At 39.7% G+C, this 17,319-nt stretch overlaps 1 protein-coding gene across 4 annotated transcripts in view; it reads left to right on the forward strand.

The window, feature by feature from the left end:
* BEGAIN (brain enriched guanylate kinase associated) overlaps positions 1 to 17,319 on the forward strand; it is a 160,162-nt gene that overhangs the window by 78,756 nt on the left and 64,087 nt on the right. For 3 of the 4 annotated variants that reach the window (XM_063159946.1, XM_063159947.1, XM_063159950.1), the window contains one exon: positions 6,656 to 6,745. The exons of the other annotated variant lie outside the window; for it this stretch is intronic. In XM_063159946.1, coding sequence (XP_063016016.1) covers positions 6,656 to 6,745 — 90 coding nt within the window. The remainder of the gene's footprint in view (positions 1 to 6,655; positions 6,746 to 17,319) is intronic. 4 annotated transcript variants of the gene reach the window in all.

Raw genomic sequence — 17,319 nt, forward strand, 5'->3', positions numbered from 1 at the left:
AACAAACAAAATCAAACATTGCAAATAGTTCCAATTCTACCACAGCAGCTCTGTCAACCCGCCTAATAGAGTAATAATTATTCATTCACGTATTTATAGCCCAAGCATGGCTGTTCAAAGCCTTTATGCACTATTTTCCTCATCTGTTTCCTGAAAATGGTAGATTTAAAGCATGTACATACATATACATACACATATGTATATGAATATGCATACACATTTACTTCACAAAAGGCCACCCACATGGTTTGTCAAATTTAGGTGGAGAAATAGGTAGGTAAGGGAGATGTGATGACCCAGCAGCATCACTGATCACTGAGGCCACCAAAAATGTTTCACTGACAGATTTCCTAATGATTTGCTAAATTCTGACTGTATCAATGGGAATGTTGTAAGCCACATTTCTATGTTAAAATGCCTCAGCTATTTCAGAAGATATAGCTAGGGAAAAAAAGGTGGGTTAACTCATAGCAAAAAAAAATAAAAAAATAGCCAATTACTTTTTTCATTAAGAAGACCTCAACCAGCCTACTTTGCAGCTAAAATATTCCAAGGAGCTTTCCAGAGTGTCAGGAATTTGTGTTAAAATTAGCATAGGCTAATTGCCAAGTTGGTGGAAAGGGGAATCTCAATCCATCCCAGTCCCACCAGTTTGATGTCGGTGCCATTAACAGAGCCTGAAGGGGGATCACATGTCAGTAGGAGATCACCTGAAAAGCAGCACCAAAGAATTCCAGAGCCTGCAGCCAGCAGTTTGGCTTTAACATGAGGCCAGCTGAAATACCTCTGTGAGGGATAAAGAAGACAGTTTCACATTTTGCCATCAGCACGGATGGTGGGATTCAGCACACCCTCAGCCAGTTTGCTGACAGCACCAAGGTGTGTGGTGGAGGTGGCACTCCTGAGGGAAGGGATGCAATCCAGAGGGACATGGACTGGCCCCAGGGCTGGCCCCAAACCTCATGAAGTCCAATAAGGCCAAGAGCAAGGTCCTGCATGTGGGTGAGGGCAATCCCCAGCACAAATACAGGCTGGGCAGAGAATGGATTGAGAAGGCCCTGCAGGACTTCCAGTCCCTAATGGGGGCTTACCAGGAGAGCTGGAGAGGAACATTTGAGAAGGGCATTGAGACAGGAAAAGGAAGAATGGTTTAAACTGGAAAAACATAATTTTAGATCAAATACTAGGAATCAATTCTTTGCTGTGATGGTCGTGAGGCTCAGGTTGTCCAAAGAAGTTATGGATGCCTCATCCCTGGAATTGCTCAAGGCCAGGTAGGACGGGCCCTTGAGCAACCTTGTCTAGTGGAAGGTGCCCCAGACCATGGCAGGGGAGTTGAAACTAGGTGATCTTTCAGGTCCTTTCAACAAAAATAGTTCTGTAGTTCTATGATTTTTATAAACTTTCAAAGTTGTGCACTCCAAAAGCATTAGTTTCTAAACCAGGTCTCACATAGGTTCAACTTCAGTCACGTGTTCTTGATCCTAGAGTTTCAAGACTAAGATTTCTTCCCTAACTCTTTATGGCAGGTGAAGGTTTTTTAGTGTCTGGCTTCCAAAGAGGGCACATGGAAGTGGTCTCTTACCAGGAGCAGCAGGTGATGATGCATCAAGAAGAGCCAGTGGCCATACAGTAAACATCTAATTTGGGGATTGAACTGATGGACAAAGCTGGAGATAAAGAGAAGCCATGGCAGGAGCCTTTAAGAGTGAGGCAAAAAAAGAGACAAGAATTAGGATGAGTGAAAAAAAGTGGGGGCTTTTGCCTCATCAGAAAGTTACTGAGAGGTATGGAAGCCAGCAGGCCTTTTTCAGAGAAACGCCCTCTCCTAAAATGTGTCAAATTGAGCTGGAAGAACAGCATCTCTGTGTTGCTATACTGTCATAAAATGGGTATTAACTTCCCTGCTTACAGGTGTCCTCATCTTCCTCCCTTTTCTGCTTCATGGACATTCCCAGCCTCCTTACATTCTCATGTGCTCTGTTGGCATCTGTGTCTGCACTGCAGAGCTGTTGGTCCAGTCCCTGCAAAACACCCCAGCTGGTGGGATGCATGCTTCCATAGGACCCTGCTTGTCAGCCAGGGAGTTATACTGAAAATATTCATTAACTGAACATTATTCAGTCCCTGCAGCAGTTTTACACTATTTAATGCTGTGGTCATGGATAGTTCTGGTAACTCCAGGAATAGAACCACCACCCCCTCACAGAAAATGGATTGTTTGACATCTTTATTAGCTTCACCCCTTGTTCTGTGGAGATGACAGCCAGTTACCTACTCTGGCATGACTGGGAGGAAAGTAGGTAGAAGGAAAGCACAGCTGACAGCATCTTGCAAGCCTGTGATGCTAAATCAGCATCAGAGCCACGTGCCCTCTCGATGAGGATGGGATGTAGAGTCGTGACAGTATGTTCTGAGGTGTCCCTGTGGTTCTCCCAGCTTGCTCTCTCAATGTTTCATCTCAGGTTATTAGTATTTATAAAAGCATGCCCTTAAAATAGCTTCATGGTGTTAATAGAAGCAAAAATAGCAGTTCCTGCACTTAAGTTGTTCGTAGCGGGGTAAAATAGGGCTAAATTGGGCAAGAACAGCAATCATAATAGCAGAACCCAGTTTAGGGGTGACTTTCAAATCCCCTTCATGTCTTAAAAATCACTGACTTTAAGCCAAAATTTAGACATTTCTTTGCTGCTTTACAGAAAACCCTTCTCCCTTTAAGAGGTGTAAGATTTGGGGTGACTTTTGCTTAAAGGCTGCTTGAATCTACTCTCTAAGTCTTCCACTCAGAAGTGGAGCAGCCACAAAATTCTCCAACTTCTAAAAACACATTTCAGAAAAATCTTTCAGATTTGCATTTGAAATGTGTAAAATAGACATGTGGACTGTAAAATAGATCCTGTTGTGGGATGACCCCAGGTGCCCACCAAAGCTGCCCTGTCACTTCCCTTCTCAATTGGACAGGGAGGGGAGAGAAAATATTTTGAAAGATCAATCGCCATCATGAGCCAAACAGACCCCTCTTGGGGAAATCAGTTTATCACCAATAAAATCAGAGTAGAATAATGAGAAAATAAAATCTAAGCCTTAAAACTCCTTCCCACCACCCCTCTCTCCTTCACTGTGATCTGTCTCCTCCCCTCACGTGTCTCAGGAGGATGGGAATGGGGGCTGTGGTCAGTCCATCACTGATTTATTGTCTGTGCCACTCCCTCCTCCCCAGAGGGAGGACTCTTCATGCTCCCTGCTCCAGTGTGGAGTCCCTCCCCTGGGACTCAGTAGGGGCACAACTCTCCCACCATGGCCTGAACCTGCTCGTGCTGCAGCTCCTGGGGCACCTCCTGCCCCTCCTCCTGCCCTGACCTTGGCATCTGTGCAATGGCTTCTCGCACAGATTCTCTCTTCAGCTGCAGTTTCAGAGAGAACTGAAAAGAAAAATTATTCACCATCTATAGAATATGCAGAGGGAAGCATAAGAGGCATTGCATTTATTTTCCTAATTTTTAAGAAAATTATTTCTTAAATAGGCACAGCAGTCTGCATGTGTCTATTCCAGGCACAGTGGATCAATGACCTTCTGGCACCAAAACTGATAAACTGTTAGCTGCTCTTCTCTAGATAGTGTTGACCATGCTTCACTGAGAAATCCATGTCTTTTTCTTATTTTTCAAATTCTTTGTATTTCTGTAAGTAGATTATTGCCAGATGAGGCACAGACAATATTCAAAGTAACATATTGCATGCTCTAGGACAAGACAAGGAAACACAGACTATTACCAGTGTGTTCAAATTCCAGCCTCACTTGACACTGGAGTCAGTCTCAATCACATCAGTGAAATATAAATGAAGCTCTGGAGAAAGAAGAGAAAAATTAGTTACTTTATCATGCCTTGGCATAATTAAAAGTAGTTTTAAAAATTGATAATCTGAAAAACTTTATCATCAGGTTGTTTGAGACTGATATTTTTCCTGTAGTAAACTACTAATTGTCTGGAGTGACTATGCAATATATTTTTAATAGGCTGGTTTCTTATTTGCAATACCTTAGTATTTCTTTCAACTGTTGTTTCAGAAAGGAAGCCTCACAGTAACAGAACTGAGAGCTTTTCTCATTTTGTTTCCTCTAAAATTTGCAGTTGCTTTAGACAAAAATGTTTGTCTGTTTTGCTGATTTCTTATTTGCCAATGCTAAAACAATATCCCATGTAAACTGCAGAGGCTGACAAATTAATTTTTGTGGTTTAATATCAGGCAAATAAATCTTACCATTACTAATTATTTTTTGACCTTGCATAAGAGAATAGAATTAGACTGACTACAACTGACACTGATTATATGAGACAGGATGTTATTAAATCCCTTTGGGGAGCTTTTGAAAGATCCACCACATTTAGAGAAGAGAGCTTTTCTCTGTCTTAGCTCATTTATGGAGCAATTACATGTGACTTACTACAAAAACGATGACAGGAAACACACTGAACAAACAGCTAAAGTGGAATTTACACCACTCCCATCTCTGTCAAAACATCTCACTGCCTTAAAAAATTTTGTCAAGGTTAATTATAGCAAAGCCATTTTCTATATATCAGGAAAAGGTGTGAGATATATTGGATTAAGACTACATGGAGGAAAACTTGTAATGGATATGAAGGCAGCAGAGATTTCTCAGTGCTCAAATGGCTTCTTTGCACCAGGAGCCCAAATTTAATTAATTTTGCAGGCTTGAAGAGCCTAATGTTTTGTTTTTCACTAGAGCACTCCTATAGAGGGTTTCTTAGTGGAGTGCAGAGAAATATGCAAAATGTACTGACTTGGAAAACCTCTGCTCATTCTGGAAAAACCTGTGGCTAAACTTCCTGTTTTGTTTCATTGGAATTTTTTTTTCCCTATTAAGATTGCTCAGGTGATTTTTAGGAGTAGTTTACAATTTTGTACCTAAAAGTATGTGAATACAAAATGGAGAGCTAGATAAAGACCATTTCCATAACTGTTTTTCTACAACTGACTGTTTTCCTAATATCCATAGCTGAGAATGAAAATGCACAGTTAAGTGCTACAGAACTGTGTGTATTAAATGTGTACACACTTATTGATTATGACATTTACAGTTTGAAAACATTAAAAAAGCTGTTAAAAATGTATAATCCAAAGTCATACTGACAGTTCACTGCAGAACCAACAGTACTGAGGTGTTATATTGCAAAGATTTATTCTCACCTCTGGTTTGATTTCAAAGTTGATATTGCTGTAAATTCATGTGATGACAACACTTAATACTTAAGACCTAACCTCTTTTTTTTTTGTCTTCCTTGTGTGTCTTCACATACTAAATCCAAGTCCAATATGGAAGAAGTTAAAAGATACTTAATTTTTTTTTCCTTAGGTACAGCTCAGTGGTATAACTAAATAACATGCTGGCATTCACTTACAGCTTTTCCTCAGGGTGTCTCAAAGACCATCATCTTGCTGCCAGCAGTCCTTGACATGAAGCCAAGCCCAAAGCAGACTTAGAGCAGTGGCAAGAGCCTCAGCAGGGTTATCCTTTCCCATGAACACTAAGATTCTCTGCTGCTCTCTGCAGCCCTCCTGAAATATGTCATGTATGTAAAGGTGTGTTCATCTTTACATGTGTTAACCAGAAGGTCCCTACTTTGCAGTAACCAATGGTAATTGATGGATAATACTGGAGGGTAGGATTTTCTGCATGTGCAGTGATAGCTGACCACAGGGAAAGTTTATGCAAAGATTCTGCTTCATAAATATAGATATGGTTGCGTCAGGAAAAACTGATTTTTACTGAGTTTGTCCTTCAAGAAATGTTATGTTGTATTTCTGATATTGAAAATAAATAAAGCAATACTGTATAAGGTGTTCTGCATGGCCAAGTATTGTAGTCCTTACTCAGAATTTACTCAGGAAAAACCACCTTTGACCTCAGTGAGGATTTGCTTGACTAAGGACTGCACAGACTGTTGTGAATCTTACCAGCATTGCTTGATGCTAATGTTGGGCAACAGTTCTCATTGCTAATTTGCCTGCCTCGTCCTTCTCCTGGGCTCAGGATCTGCTTTTGCTGTGTGTTATTCATAGCTTCTCTTGCTACTTCAGATTGCTTCTCTTTGTGCTTTTCTTTCCCAGCAAATGTTTTGCAGCTATTGTTCTGCTGCTGGTAGATGAGCACAGAACCTGGTATACAGGACTTGAACCTCAGCCCAGATTCAATTAACACTGTTAAAAATGTTCTCACTATGGTGCTCAGAAGAAATTTTGATGACCCTCTTTCAGTGAAGCACAAATTTGTTTAAGCTGATGTTTTCAGATGCAAAAATATAAGGGCTTGATTCACAAATCTTAAGACCAAAATGCTTCTGCAGTGAAATAGATGGAGTAGCACCCATTTAGAGCCATCAAAAGGTCAATTGTAAATGCTTATTCTGCCCTACAAAATTCAGCCAAGTTACTAAATATGTGTGCTGTAGCATCACTTTGTTTTGTAATTTTAACACTGCTTTAAAGTAAGATATCCTGAACAATAATTAGTACCAAATTATGCCATAGCCTTCTGATACAAAGCAAATCTTTGTAAAATCAAAGGGTTATCACTCTTATGTCTTATGAGCCATACCTAGCCATGGTTTATCCTCTATTCATGCTACAGGGTACGAAATTCCTGGGTGCCAACCTGCCTATGGCAACCTAGAATTCTCCAGGGCAGGCTCGCAAAATCTTCACCTACTCTCTGGGACAGGTAACTAATAAGTGATGTTTTGTGAGTTATGCTTTCTTTCTAACTTTCTGATGTCCATAAAAATGTTTCATTTCTTCATGTTAGTCTGTGCTCTCTCATTGTTCAGCTCCACTGTGTTTTCTGGATTAGGGATATAACAGCAGACCTGTTTGTTATAGTGCTCTAGATGCTTGCCTCAGCCAAGCCTGTAATAATTGTTACTAACATGCAAAAACCTGAAAACTGTTTAAGAAGCTGCAAAATCCACAGCTGCCTGCTACCAGTGAATCTCTTTTTCTGATGGAGTAGTTTGACAATGCAGGTGCATTACATTTCGCTGTTATCTGGGCAGTTCACCCTCCTTTCTTAATTGCTGGTATGTATATATATATTCTCTTTCCTTTATCAGGTTTACATTAATCTTGAATCTCCTGAACTAAGGATTTTTCAATGCTATAGGTACAGTACACTGAAAGGATGAGGGAGTTATGACTGATTCTGGTTTACATTTCTATGCAGCATGTAGTATAAGTTTAAGTAATGACTCAGTTTTCTGTATTCTGCTTAAGTTATTTTCTACTTTTCTCCTGAATTCACTGTCTGTTCTTTTTGCTTGACTTTATTTCAAGTGGCAGGTATGTAGAAGAAATTCATTCACTAGTCCTATACCTTTCAATGACATATGAAATACTGTAATATATTTCAAAGTAACAAAGTGATTAGGTTAAAAAAATAAAGACAGAGTAAGCTTCAGATTGGTTCCTGCAGTCTATTGATTTTCTCTAAATATAAGATGATAATGTGTGAGACATTTCATCTAAGGAGTGCTGATAGTGTAAGAAAGACATAAGTGAGATTCTTTTTGATTTTTTTTTTTCACACGGTGTACACTCTGTGTAGTAAAAAAACCCCAGCAATCTTGGAAAAGTGGTTTGAATTCCTGCTTTTCATTCCCCTGGGATTCTGCAGGTACACTCTACTCTTGCCTGGGTTTAGAAGATATTAATGCAAAAATAGCTTTGCTCTGCTGCTTGTTCTTGCTAAAATCAAGAGATGACCAGGGAAGTGAAACACAATCCAGGCATATCAAACTCTTTTACAAAATGTTCAACCCTAATTCCAACTTGGTTGAATATTTGGAAGTCTTTTAAAATCAGCAGAACTTCACACATCCATGGTGTAATCACTGAGTTCAATCTTACATTCTGTTTTAAAATGGATGTCTACATGGAATTTCTGAGTCTTGGGATGATATTTAGTTGTCCTTCCATAAGGCTCACTAGAAATATAATTTTTTTCCTACAGCCACAGTCTACTTATAGTTTTACTTATGAAATAAACTGTGATGTTGTCCTCTACAAGAGTAAGCTTTTTTTTATGTTCAAGTGTAATACAACTTAAAATGCACAAATCCAAACTTTTAGCTCAACCCATTTACCCATTTCATTAAAAAATAAAAAATAATTGCCATTGAAAGACAATTTTCATTTTCCTACATGCTTTTTGAAAAGCTCACAAGGATCTAAATTTTTAGGGACATTTTTGTATTTCCTGAAAGCTGGCTTGTTTCTTTCCTCTAAAGTAACTCAGATCTTAATATCAGTGTTTCAACATATCCAGACTGTAAAACAATATCTGGAAACTTGCTTTCTAGTTATATTGAAAAATATCACCTTACTGAAAGAACTAATAAAAATCCCAAACATTTGTTTGGTACAATGAAAAATAGTGAGTATGACAAGTGTCAGTATTTACAAAATGAGGATAGGTTCTATTTTATCCAGCCTGATGCACCTTAACCTTTAAAAACTAATGAGAAAGCAGTAACAGTATCAGCAAGAGATTTCTAATAAAAACCTAAGTTTTGATTAACCCAGAATGCTATAGTTCACTCATAACATGCCAAAAAAAAAAACCATAAAAATGATGGCCTGTGTTTATATAATCCACATCTCAAGGCACAAGAGGAATTTTTGGGAAATCTGGAGTAGTGAATCTGCTTCCTCACTCTGTACAGGTCCTTGAGGTGCAACATCTGCCAGGGAGTGGAATCAAAGGGCTCCTGGGTCCCCTCTGAAGGAGCACATTGTGCAGTGCTTTTCACAGGAAGAGTGTGAGCAGCTTTTCCATGAACACCTGCTGGCTGAATTTGACCCTCCAAATCTGCAGAGAGATCTTTCATTTGCTGGCTCACTCCAAAAACAACCCAAGAGCCAGTGTCAAGGTGCAGGGCTGGTAACAAGACTTTGGAGGAATGCAGTTCTGTTCCAACTTTCTCTGTTCTCCTTTCCTGTACAGCCACAAAATATAAAGGTGACAAACCATAGTCTTACGCTGAAAAGCCAGAGCAGTCAGGGGAGCAGGATAAAATACTGAACTAATAAATTATGACATTCAGCTGGGAGGGAAGTTGTGTGAAATGATGGCACAACATGCTGAGCCATGGGGAACTTGCTAGAGGTGAACTCATTTATACTCCTGCAGAGTAGAAGACTTCTCAGTTAACAAGTCCCAAAATAGTGTGCTGCAGTATAAAACAAAGTAGGGCTTGAAATAATTAGCCACAGATGACAGATGGCAACTCCTTTCTCTTTCTTTCCTTCTTTTCTTTTGCTAATATCAAGTTGATCAAAGAGCTGAGGATCATTTGTTATTGTAGGAAAACTAAAAATATCTTGAAATATTCAGGCAAAATAAGTTCATTCAGGTACGAGCCAGTAGCTCTTATTGTTCAACACTTTGTACATGAGTCTATGTGTAGTAATAGTTTCCCTCAGGATCTGAATAACATGTGCACAGCTGAGAATTTGGGTGTGTCCTGGCTTAGGAGTATTATTTAATCAATCTATTAAATCAAATTGCTAATTTATTTAATGTAATTGCTTGCCTGTGTTAAAAAACCAATGATCTATTGTAGTGCCAGAAAGGTCTCCAGAAAAGTGCCCAGGGCTCACCTCTCTGGCAGGACACTTGGGCAATGTCACAGAGTGACTGTGTGTGAGGAGACAAGTGCCAGGGAGCAGAGGCTGCAGCAGAGCTGGCTGCACCCATCACCTCTGGAGGTGTCTGCAGGGGCAGCATTTCCTCCTGGGCTCTTTAGGAGTAATATCTGGCAAGGATGGGCACTGTTCTAAAGGCAAGCACCTGTGGATTCAAGATAGAGACACAACAGGAGCTTCTGTCTGGCATGACTTCCGTCACAAAAGAGGATCAGAACACAACTGTAACAGATATAGTCAAGAGGAGAATTCAGTAATTTGCTCAAATAATGTAATATGCACTGCTCATAAATGAAAAAAGCCATAACATCTCCAGTCCCAGTAGTAATTCCGCCTGACTGGTTCATGAGCCAGAAGAGTATATTTGATTTTTTCAGCTGCTTAGCATAACCTTTCTGATGAAAGTGTTAAGCCAACACACCTAAATGAGTCCCTTGAGCAAGACAAAGATGAATTTCAAATCAGAGGAAAGAGAAAAGGATTGGGGAAGGAAGGAAACAGTGTAGATGAGAGCAGAGATTATAACCTCTGTCCGTTAACCTGTGTCTGGGTGTTTTATACCAAATAAAATAGGAACAAAATTCTATCCCTACTGCTAAAGCACATTTCTCCAGTATTCCCCTACCACACTTCCAACCTCAGTCCTTTAATAGAAAGAGTAAGATCAATTTCAAATTGCTTCTGGCCAGTGGGCTTCGCCCATTCTCATTACATTCCTATTACACATAAAGTGCACAATTCAGGAGGAACCACACTTCTGTTCCAGCACAGCTTGATCCAGATGAATCGGGGAAATAAACGGACAAAAACAAAAGTGAGAAAGGTTTAATAACACAATTAAAATATAACTTTATAAGCTTGTGAGCTGATGTGGCAGGCTGCTCTCAGTAATTTCCAGAGGGAGTGCTTATCCATGACTACAAACCAAAGCAATCTAGAAGCTGGCCACTCAAAGCTGTAAGGAGAGCTACTGCAACTGAAGGCAGCCTGCTTAATCATCTGGAGAGCTCTCTTTAGCTTTCTAATCACAAATTGAAGTCTACCTCTAATTTTGCTTCCTCAATTTTTCAATACCTTACTATTTTTTTCCCCTTTCTTATCACCTCTTGGTAGTCTGGATTCCCTGGTGAGATGCAATGCAGACGGGTAGGATTCTGACAGACATTAAAAAGCAGACAACAACTGCTCAACAACTTCAAATAACTTTCTGTCTGCGCCAACCCCCCCCTCACTGGCCTGGGTTACATCATATTTGTTGCAGTCAGCCTTTGCTGCTGGTTTTCTTACCCTTTTGAACCCTGCAACTTTACACTGCAACTCACGATTTCTGCTGCCCAAACATTTTGTGCAAACTTATCAGCCTCTGGGAAGTCAGGAAATAGCAGCTCTTACAGGGGTGAACCTTCTTCCAGACTCATGGGATCAGCAGAGTCTGGACAGAAAGCAGTGAAGATCCCTTAATCCCTAGGAAGGGTCAGGGTCATTCTGATTCTGCTCTCCTGCACAAATGCTGTCTGAAGTTTGCCACACCAGAAGTTTCCTTCCTTCTCTCCCAGTTTAACCAGCTGATTCATTTCAGATGTTCTCCAAGCACTAGGCAACATTTGAATAATGCAGAGAATATGAAGCAGGGCATGAACACGAACAGAGCCCTTCATTATAGTAAGAAAATAAACATGTCCTTGCTACCTCTAGAGAACAAGCCAGAAAGCATTTATTCCTTCTGGAATCCCATGCTGGTTTTCTTCTCTTGGACCCATATTTTCCAGCTCTCCATCCCTTCATTTTCCAGCAATACAGGGAAACAAATTGAACAGACAAAACTTATTAACTTTTGTAGCATCACTTACTGAGCCTAAAGGTTTGCATTTAAGCCACTGCTACTAAGAGTTTCAGCCAGAGCTGAAAACAATTAGTTTCCACTTCAAGGAGAGCCTAACAGGGGCACTAGGAGGCAACTTGGAAGAAGGCAAAGATCATAGTAACAACTTCTGCTGCTTCCACTCTTTCCCTCTGCTTTAGTCACCTTTGAATTTGGGCACAAGGCTCCTGCTGTTTTGCTGCGCTCTGCATTCATTTCTCACATACTCAGGTATTCAACCTCAGAAGTGTCTCATAAGCAAAAATGGTCATCTCATTAACAGGAGACAGAAGCGTGTTTGGAAGATTCCAGCTCCAAATCAAGTTAGCAGAGGTATTAAATCAGTCCTCAGAGAGCTGGCTCAGCCCTCCAGTCACTGCTCAGCCCTTGCAGTGACAGTGCACATCCTGGTTTGTAAACCCACATTCTTCCTTCTCCAGGGCTGCTCTGCACCCTTGCTTAGTGCCCTGCACATTTACACACTCCCTACTCACAGGTCTGGATCGTCATGGCTCATTTTCATTTGCCCTTGGTAGTTTTCAGTACACTGGGGGAATCAAAAATGCCTGCTGAAAAAACTTCATTTAAAATAATCAGAATACCTTTAGTGTCTATTTCTGAAAGGTGAAATTTTACTTTTGATATTTCTATTCAACCTATTCAGAGCCTTAGGTTATGGATAGCACTTTTAAATAAAGGAAAACTTGCATGCCTTTATTATGAGTACATTTTAAAAATCTTGTCACATTTCACTGACAATAATGGCATTCACTTAAGAAAACTCAGTGCTGACAGATGGTCCTCTAAGGGTTTTTTGCATGTCAACATATAACTCAATTTTCTGATCTTAATCACCTGATATTAGAGTTCATACTGGATGCTCTTGTTGGATAGATGTGTCTGTGGGCTTCTGATATTTGTTACTGAGGTCACCCTTCAGCAATGGAGGACTGTCAGGTCATTATAACCAGAGTATAATGCAGTTTCATTTTGAAGAGAGATCACTCTTTTCTACCTCTTATGAATAAAGCCAGTACAGTTGAGACACATTTACCATGTGATATATCTTGTCAGGTCTGAATTTTTAATTGTGTGAATTATGAAAAAATGAGGTACTCATGTCCAAAGCAAAGTTGCCTTCCAATATCCAGTGATATATTTGTTTTAAAGTAGCTGTATGAGCTCTACAGCTGCCTCAAATAGGTTTTCATGCTAAGGAACAATCCCACAGCACTTGGCACTTCAACTGCTGAACATCTCTTCCTTTCCCCACCTCCCTTCCAAATTACTCCCTTTAATTTTTCTGATAAAGAGTCCCTCTTCTCTGGTTTAAATCCTGCCAGAATGCCTGGAACCTAAGAAAAGGACTCTGTTACTTGTTTTCTGTGTCCATCAGTCATTTGGAAACTATCTGAGCTCCAGATTTGGATCACCCACACATTTGTTCTGAAACATATGTACAGGCCTTCCTTCTCATAGTCCAAACCCAGTTCAGGTTGTTTATTTTGAAAGCACGTACTGCAAAGAAAATTCAAATTATTTAATACTTGCAAAAAAACTCCCTCAAAATCTTTCAAATGTTTGTATATATATCTACAGGAAAGAGAGATCTACCTGCAATTTGACAGGCAAACTGTTCATACTCTAAAGTTTCAAATATAAGTAATTTCTTCAAAAGTAATGGAGAAATTTGGTGGATGTGCTGTAATGAAAAAATCCCGATAGACCTTGGTATTTTTTTTTTAAATAAATAGGCAAGCTGAACAAAGTCTATGTGAGCCTGAATTTACAGGAAAATGCCTATTGCAGAACGTGGATACACATTTGCATGAACAAATTTCTTCAAGTACAAATAAAACTTCTGAATAAAGAGGGCAAGAAAATTGGGATTTTCTAGTTTGACTCTGAGTCTGCAGCATTTAATCTTTTTCCCCAATAAAATTTACAATTTCAAGTCTGTAGCTGGATTCTCAGACTCTGGATCTTGACTTTGTAATTTGATCCCATCCCCCTCCTAATCAGACAAGGCAAGAGCAAGTTTAGACACCAAAACTGCAGACAAGAAAGATAGTTTTGGCATTAACCTTTTGAAACAGTGACCCTGAGCATGTAACACATAATCAAAACTTGATTAACATAGAAATCCAATTACTGCTTCATTAAAAACCTTTCATTAATCTAGAAAACACTTGTAAAATGCTTTGACTTCATTTCCCAACAACTACAATTTGAAAAAACGTTGTTGAGGGGTCAGATTCAATGTCACAACTGTCATCTCAAAGCTATTCCTCCTAAGCTGGGGTTTGGGTGCCTTTCTTGCTGCATGTCTACTTTGGACCACATGCAGACCCATTCCAGAGTCATGTCCAGCAAAGATGAGCTGGAGTGAAAAATCCTGGGTAATCCAGACTGCCAGACATGGGTCATCAAGAGCTGCTCGAGCCAAAATTCCTGGGAAGTTTCAAGATCAAGCTGTCAATGCAGCCCAACTCCATTGAGTAGTAACCCAGTATTTTCGAATAATATTTTTGAACAATATTTTTGAAATTCTGTTCAGAGTACATTATTTAAATTTTCCCCAGTTCTTCCAAACTCCTGATCCTATGAAGTGTGGTTTTTTTTAGAATGTGACACATCACAGACATGAAGCAGATCTGATAAACAATTTAGAAGCATTTAGTGGTTCATTTTTGTGGGCCCCCACGCCATCTAAGCAAACAAGAAAGGAAATACTGTTGCCTCATGTCATACACAGAACTGAGTCAGGAAGAGGGGGAGTTATCTGATGAGATGTGATTGTCTGCGTCTGAGACGCTTGACTCCATTCCGTTTGTAAGGAACGGAAACGGAGACTTCCAGATTTGCATCAGCTCATCTAAAAGTAGGCTTCTAAAATAGGTCAGATTAATTTCATCCTGGTGGTGCCTGCTCTTGACTAAGAACAGGAGCCAGAGTTGACCAGCAGTAGGCAAGCTCAGTCTTGCCTTGACTCTCTTGAGTGGTGTAGCCTTTGTCAAAGCCATGTTCAAAACTCAGAGATCCAAAACCCAGTCCGGGTTAGTTCGTCCTTACACATTCTTTCTCCCAAGACAGGCTTTTTACCCACAAGATGCTTGTACTTAGGATTTCACAGCTGCATTAAAATGACTGTTTCACCAGCCAGAAATCAGAATATTTGACATGGGTGTTTTTCAGTATATATGGCATGGGCATCTATCTTGCCTTTGTTTCACGTTCTTTTCACTGTTAATTTCCCTCCCAAAACCATTAATCCATTTTTTTTTTCACTCACTTCAGGTGCAGTGTGAAGGAATATAATCAGTCCATTCAGAGAGAATTTCTCCAGTTCAGAAAAAAGGGTTTGCTCTGGTTTTAAACAACATTGCAGAACCCTCTAAAGCCAGAGCCCTGGAGAGGCAGGGAGACATGGACAGGGCTGCTGAAGAACTTTGGCCCGTGAGGTGGAGATGTGGGGTTGCTGCAATGCTCCACCTGTGGGGCAGACCCACAGACATCACTCTTAGGGAGTAAAGGTTCAGGGAGCACCCTCTTTGTGGGCCACTGAAGGGAGAAGGCTCCAGAAATCATCTGGCCTCCAGGCAGCTGAGCAGCCCCAGCTTTGCATGCCAGCACTCCTTTGTCATCAGCCCGTCTGCCAGGCAGAGGACCTGGCAGAAGATCAGACAGGTACAATGCAAACCTGCTTGTTTGCCAGCACACCTTCCTCAGAACAGGCCCTTATCATGTGGCATCTCAGATTGTCTGAAATCCAGTGGGAATGTGTTCACCTGGAGCTTCTCCAGCCAGCACTACAGATTAACCCTGACCAGCAGCTGCAGGCTGAGATAATGTTTGTGAGCATAAATGTCTGTGCAAATATATGTTTCATCTATTTTATACTTTTTATGAATATAAACAGAGCTAATCAGTGAAAACAACACTTTGGAAAGTTTAAAGACCTGTTTTGATTAACCTTGAAAATAGCTTCCCTTGAGGGGTTTTCTTTCACCAGTCTAAATAGTTAATATTGTATTTACTGTCCTTGTTATTAAAGAAATATTTTAATGAAGCAAAGTGGGTAATGACTTGCAGACCACTGATTGTCATAGGAGCAGAATATTAGAGATCATTAAAAGAAGTAGGCAACCCCTTATGCTAAAGGTGAAATAATCTATAGGACCTTTGAGCCTGCCCTGTAGTTCCATACTCCTTAAAGCTGTCAGAGTTTCAGGAAGACCATGGAGTACAGGATTTGTGTTTTCTAAGACATAGCACTACCAGAATACTTTTTGTTTGCAAGTAAGTCCTGTCCTTTCTCCTGGCTGTACTTTTTTCCATTTAATTATTTTCTTAGTTTTACATATATGTAAAAGTAAAGAACCATGAGGATCAACCATCCCCATGGACATAAATTATTAATCAAAATATAGTGATTTAGTAGCATTAAAAAATTGTGCAATGAACTTTTCTAATTAACTGGTATGAGAAAAGCAGAAACAAAATGCAGCTAATTTATGGAGTTGGTTCGTTGGATTGAAGAAAAGGGAAAATGCTAAATGATTGACTTTGTGACTCCATGTTTTGACTTTTTATCTTTTCCCTATTTTCAACTCTGATTAAACTACCACTATCAAATTTACAATGGTACAGAACAAAATTAAACCCTCCTATGAAAAACTCAGATTTCCAGAACAAAAAACACAACACAGCATAAGGAATGAGAATCCAAGCGTGTCATTATGTGATAACACTGGAAGATAATGGTAAAGGGAAGGTTTCCAAAGAAAGAACATCTGTTTCATGATATATGAAAAAAAACCCCAGCAAAACAAAGAAAAATCTCATTAAGTACCTTAGATTAGTACAAAACAAAAATTGAAACTCTCGTCCTGTTATTAGAGATGCAGGATTTGATACATTACATCCTCTAATTCTTTCTGCTGTTTCACTCATTGCTTTGCCTTTGCTTCTTAGACACTTGTTCATATAGAACCAAAATCAAGAGAAAACAACAGGGCTTACCTCAAACTGGTAATGTATCAAATCATGCAGAAATCAAAGCCATCTTGGGAATCCTGGGAAATCTGCTCTCAGTGTTACGGCTATTAGTACCCATTCAATGGTTACACTCTAAGATTTGGGAAAATTTCCCTGTTGTGCCGTTCACGAGTGTAAGTTTCGTTGTGCCATTGCTTAAAGTTAGCTCTCTTTCCAGAACTTGCTTGACTCAAGATGGGTATTAAAGCAGATGGTTTAACACTTTCTCAACTGGGGTATTTTCTCTCTTTTTTCTTCTTCCATAAAAGTCACTGTAAGTTTTTTGCCACTCAGCATATTCGTGTCAGAATTTCTTTCCTTCTAAAATTCTTGCCTTTCCATCTAATAACTTGTGTTTTAATAAGGTCTCACTGTTATGCATCTACTATTGTATCTTAAATAATACCATCATAAATCAGGAACTAATTCCTATCTAAAAGTAATTATATATCCTCTTAAAAACAACCAGCTGTTTTAACATGCATCAGATGACTCAAAATACACAGTGAGAGGGATTTTCCTAGGTTTGGGAGAGTTCAAAAATGTCACCCCATCTTTCCAGCATGGGTGGAAATGAGTAGATCTTTTCAGAATTTTGGTTTGCTGGTTGAGAATAGCTTTCCTCTTTGAAGCTGCCTGAGTTGTGCTTTAATCAGTGGAGCTTTTTCTTTTTTTGAGCAAAGTTACACCTGTGGTTT

Source organism: Melospiza melodia, chromosome 6, assembly GCF_035770615.1.
Source record: "Melospiza melodia melodia isolate bMelMel2 chromosome 6, bMelMel2.pri, whole genome shotgun sequence".
Taxonomy (NCBI): domain Eukaryota; kingdom Metazoa; phylum Chordata; class Aves; order Passeriformes; family Passerellidae; genus Melospiza; species Melospiza melodia.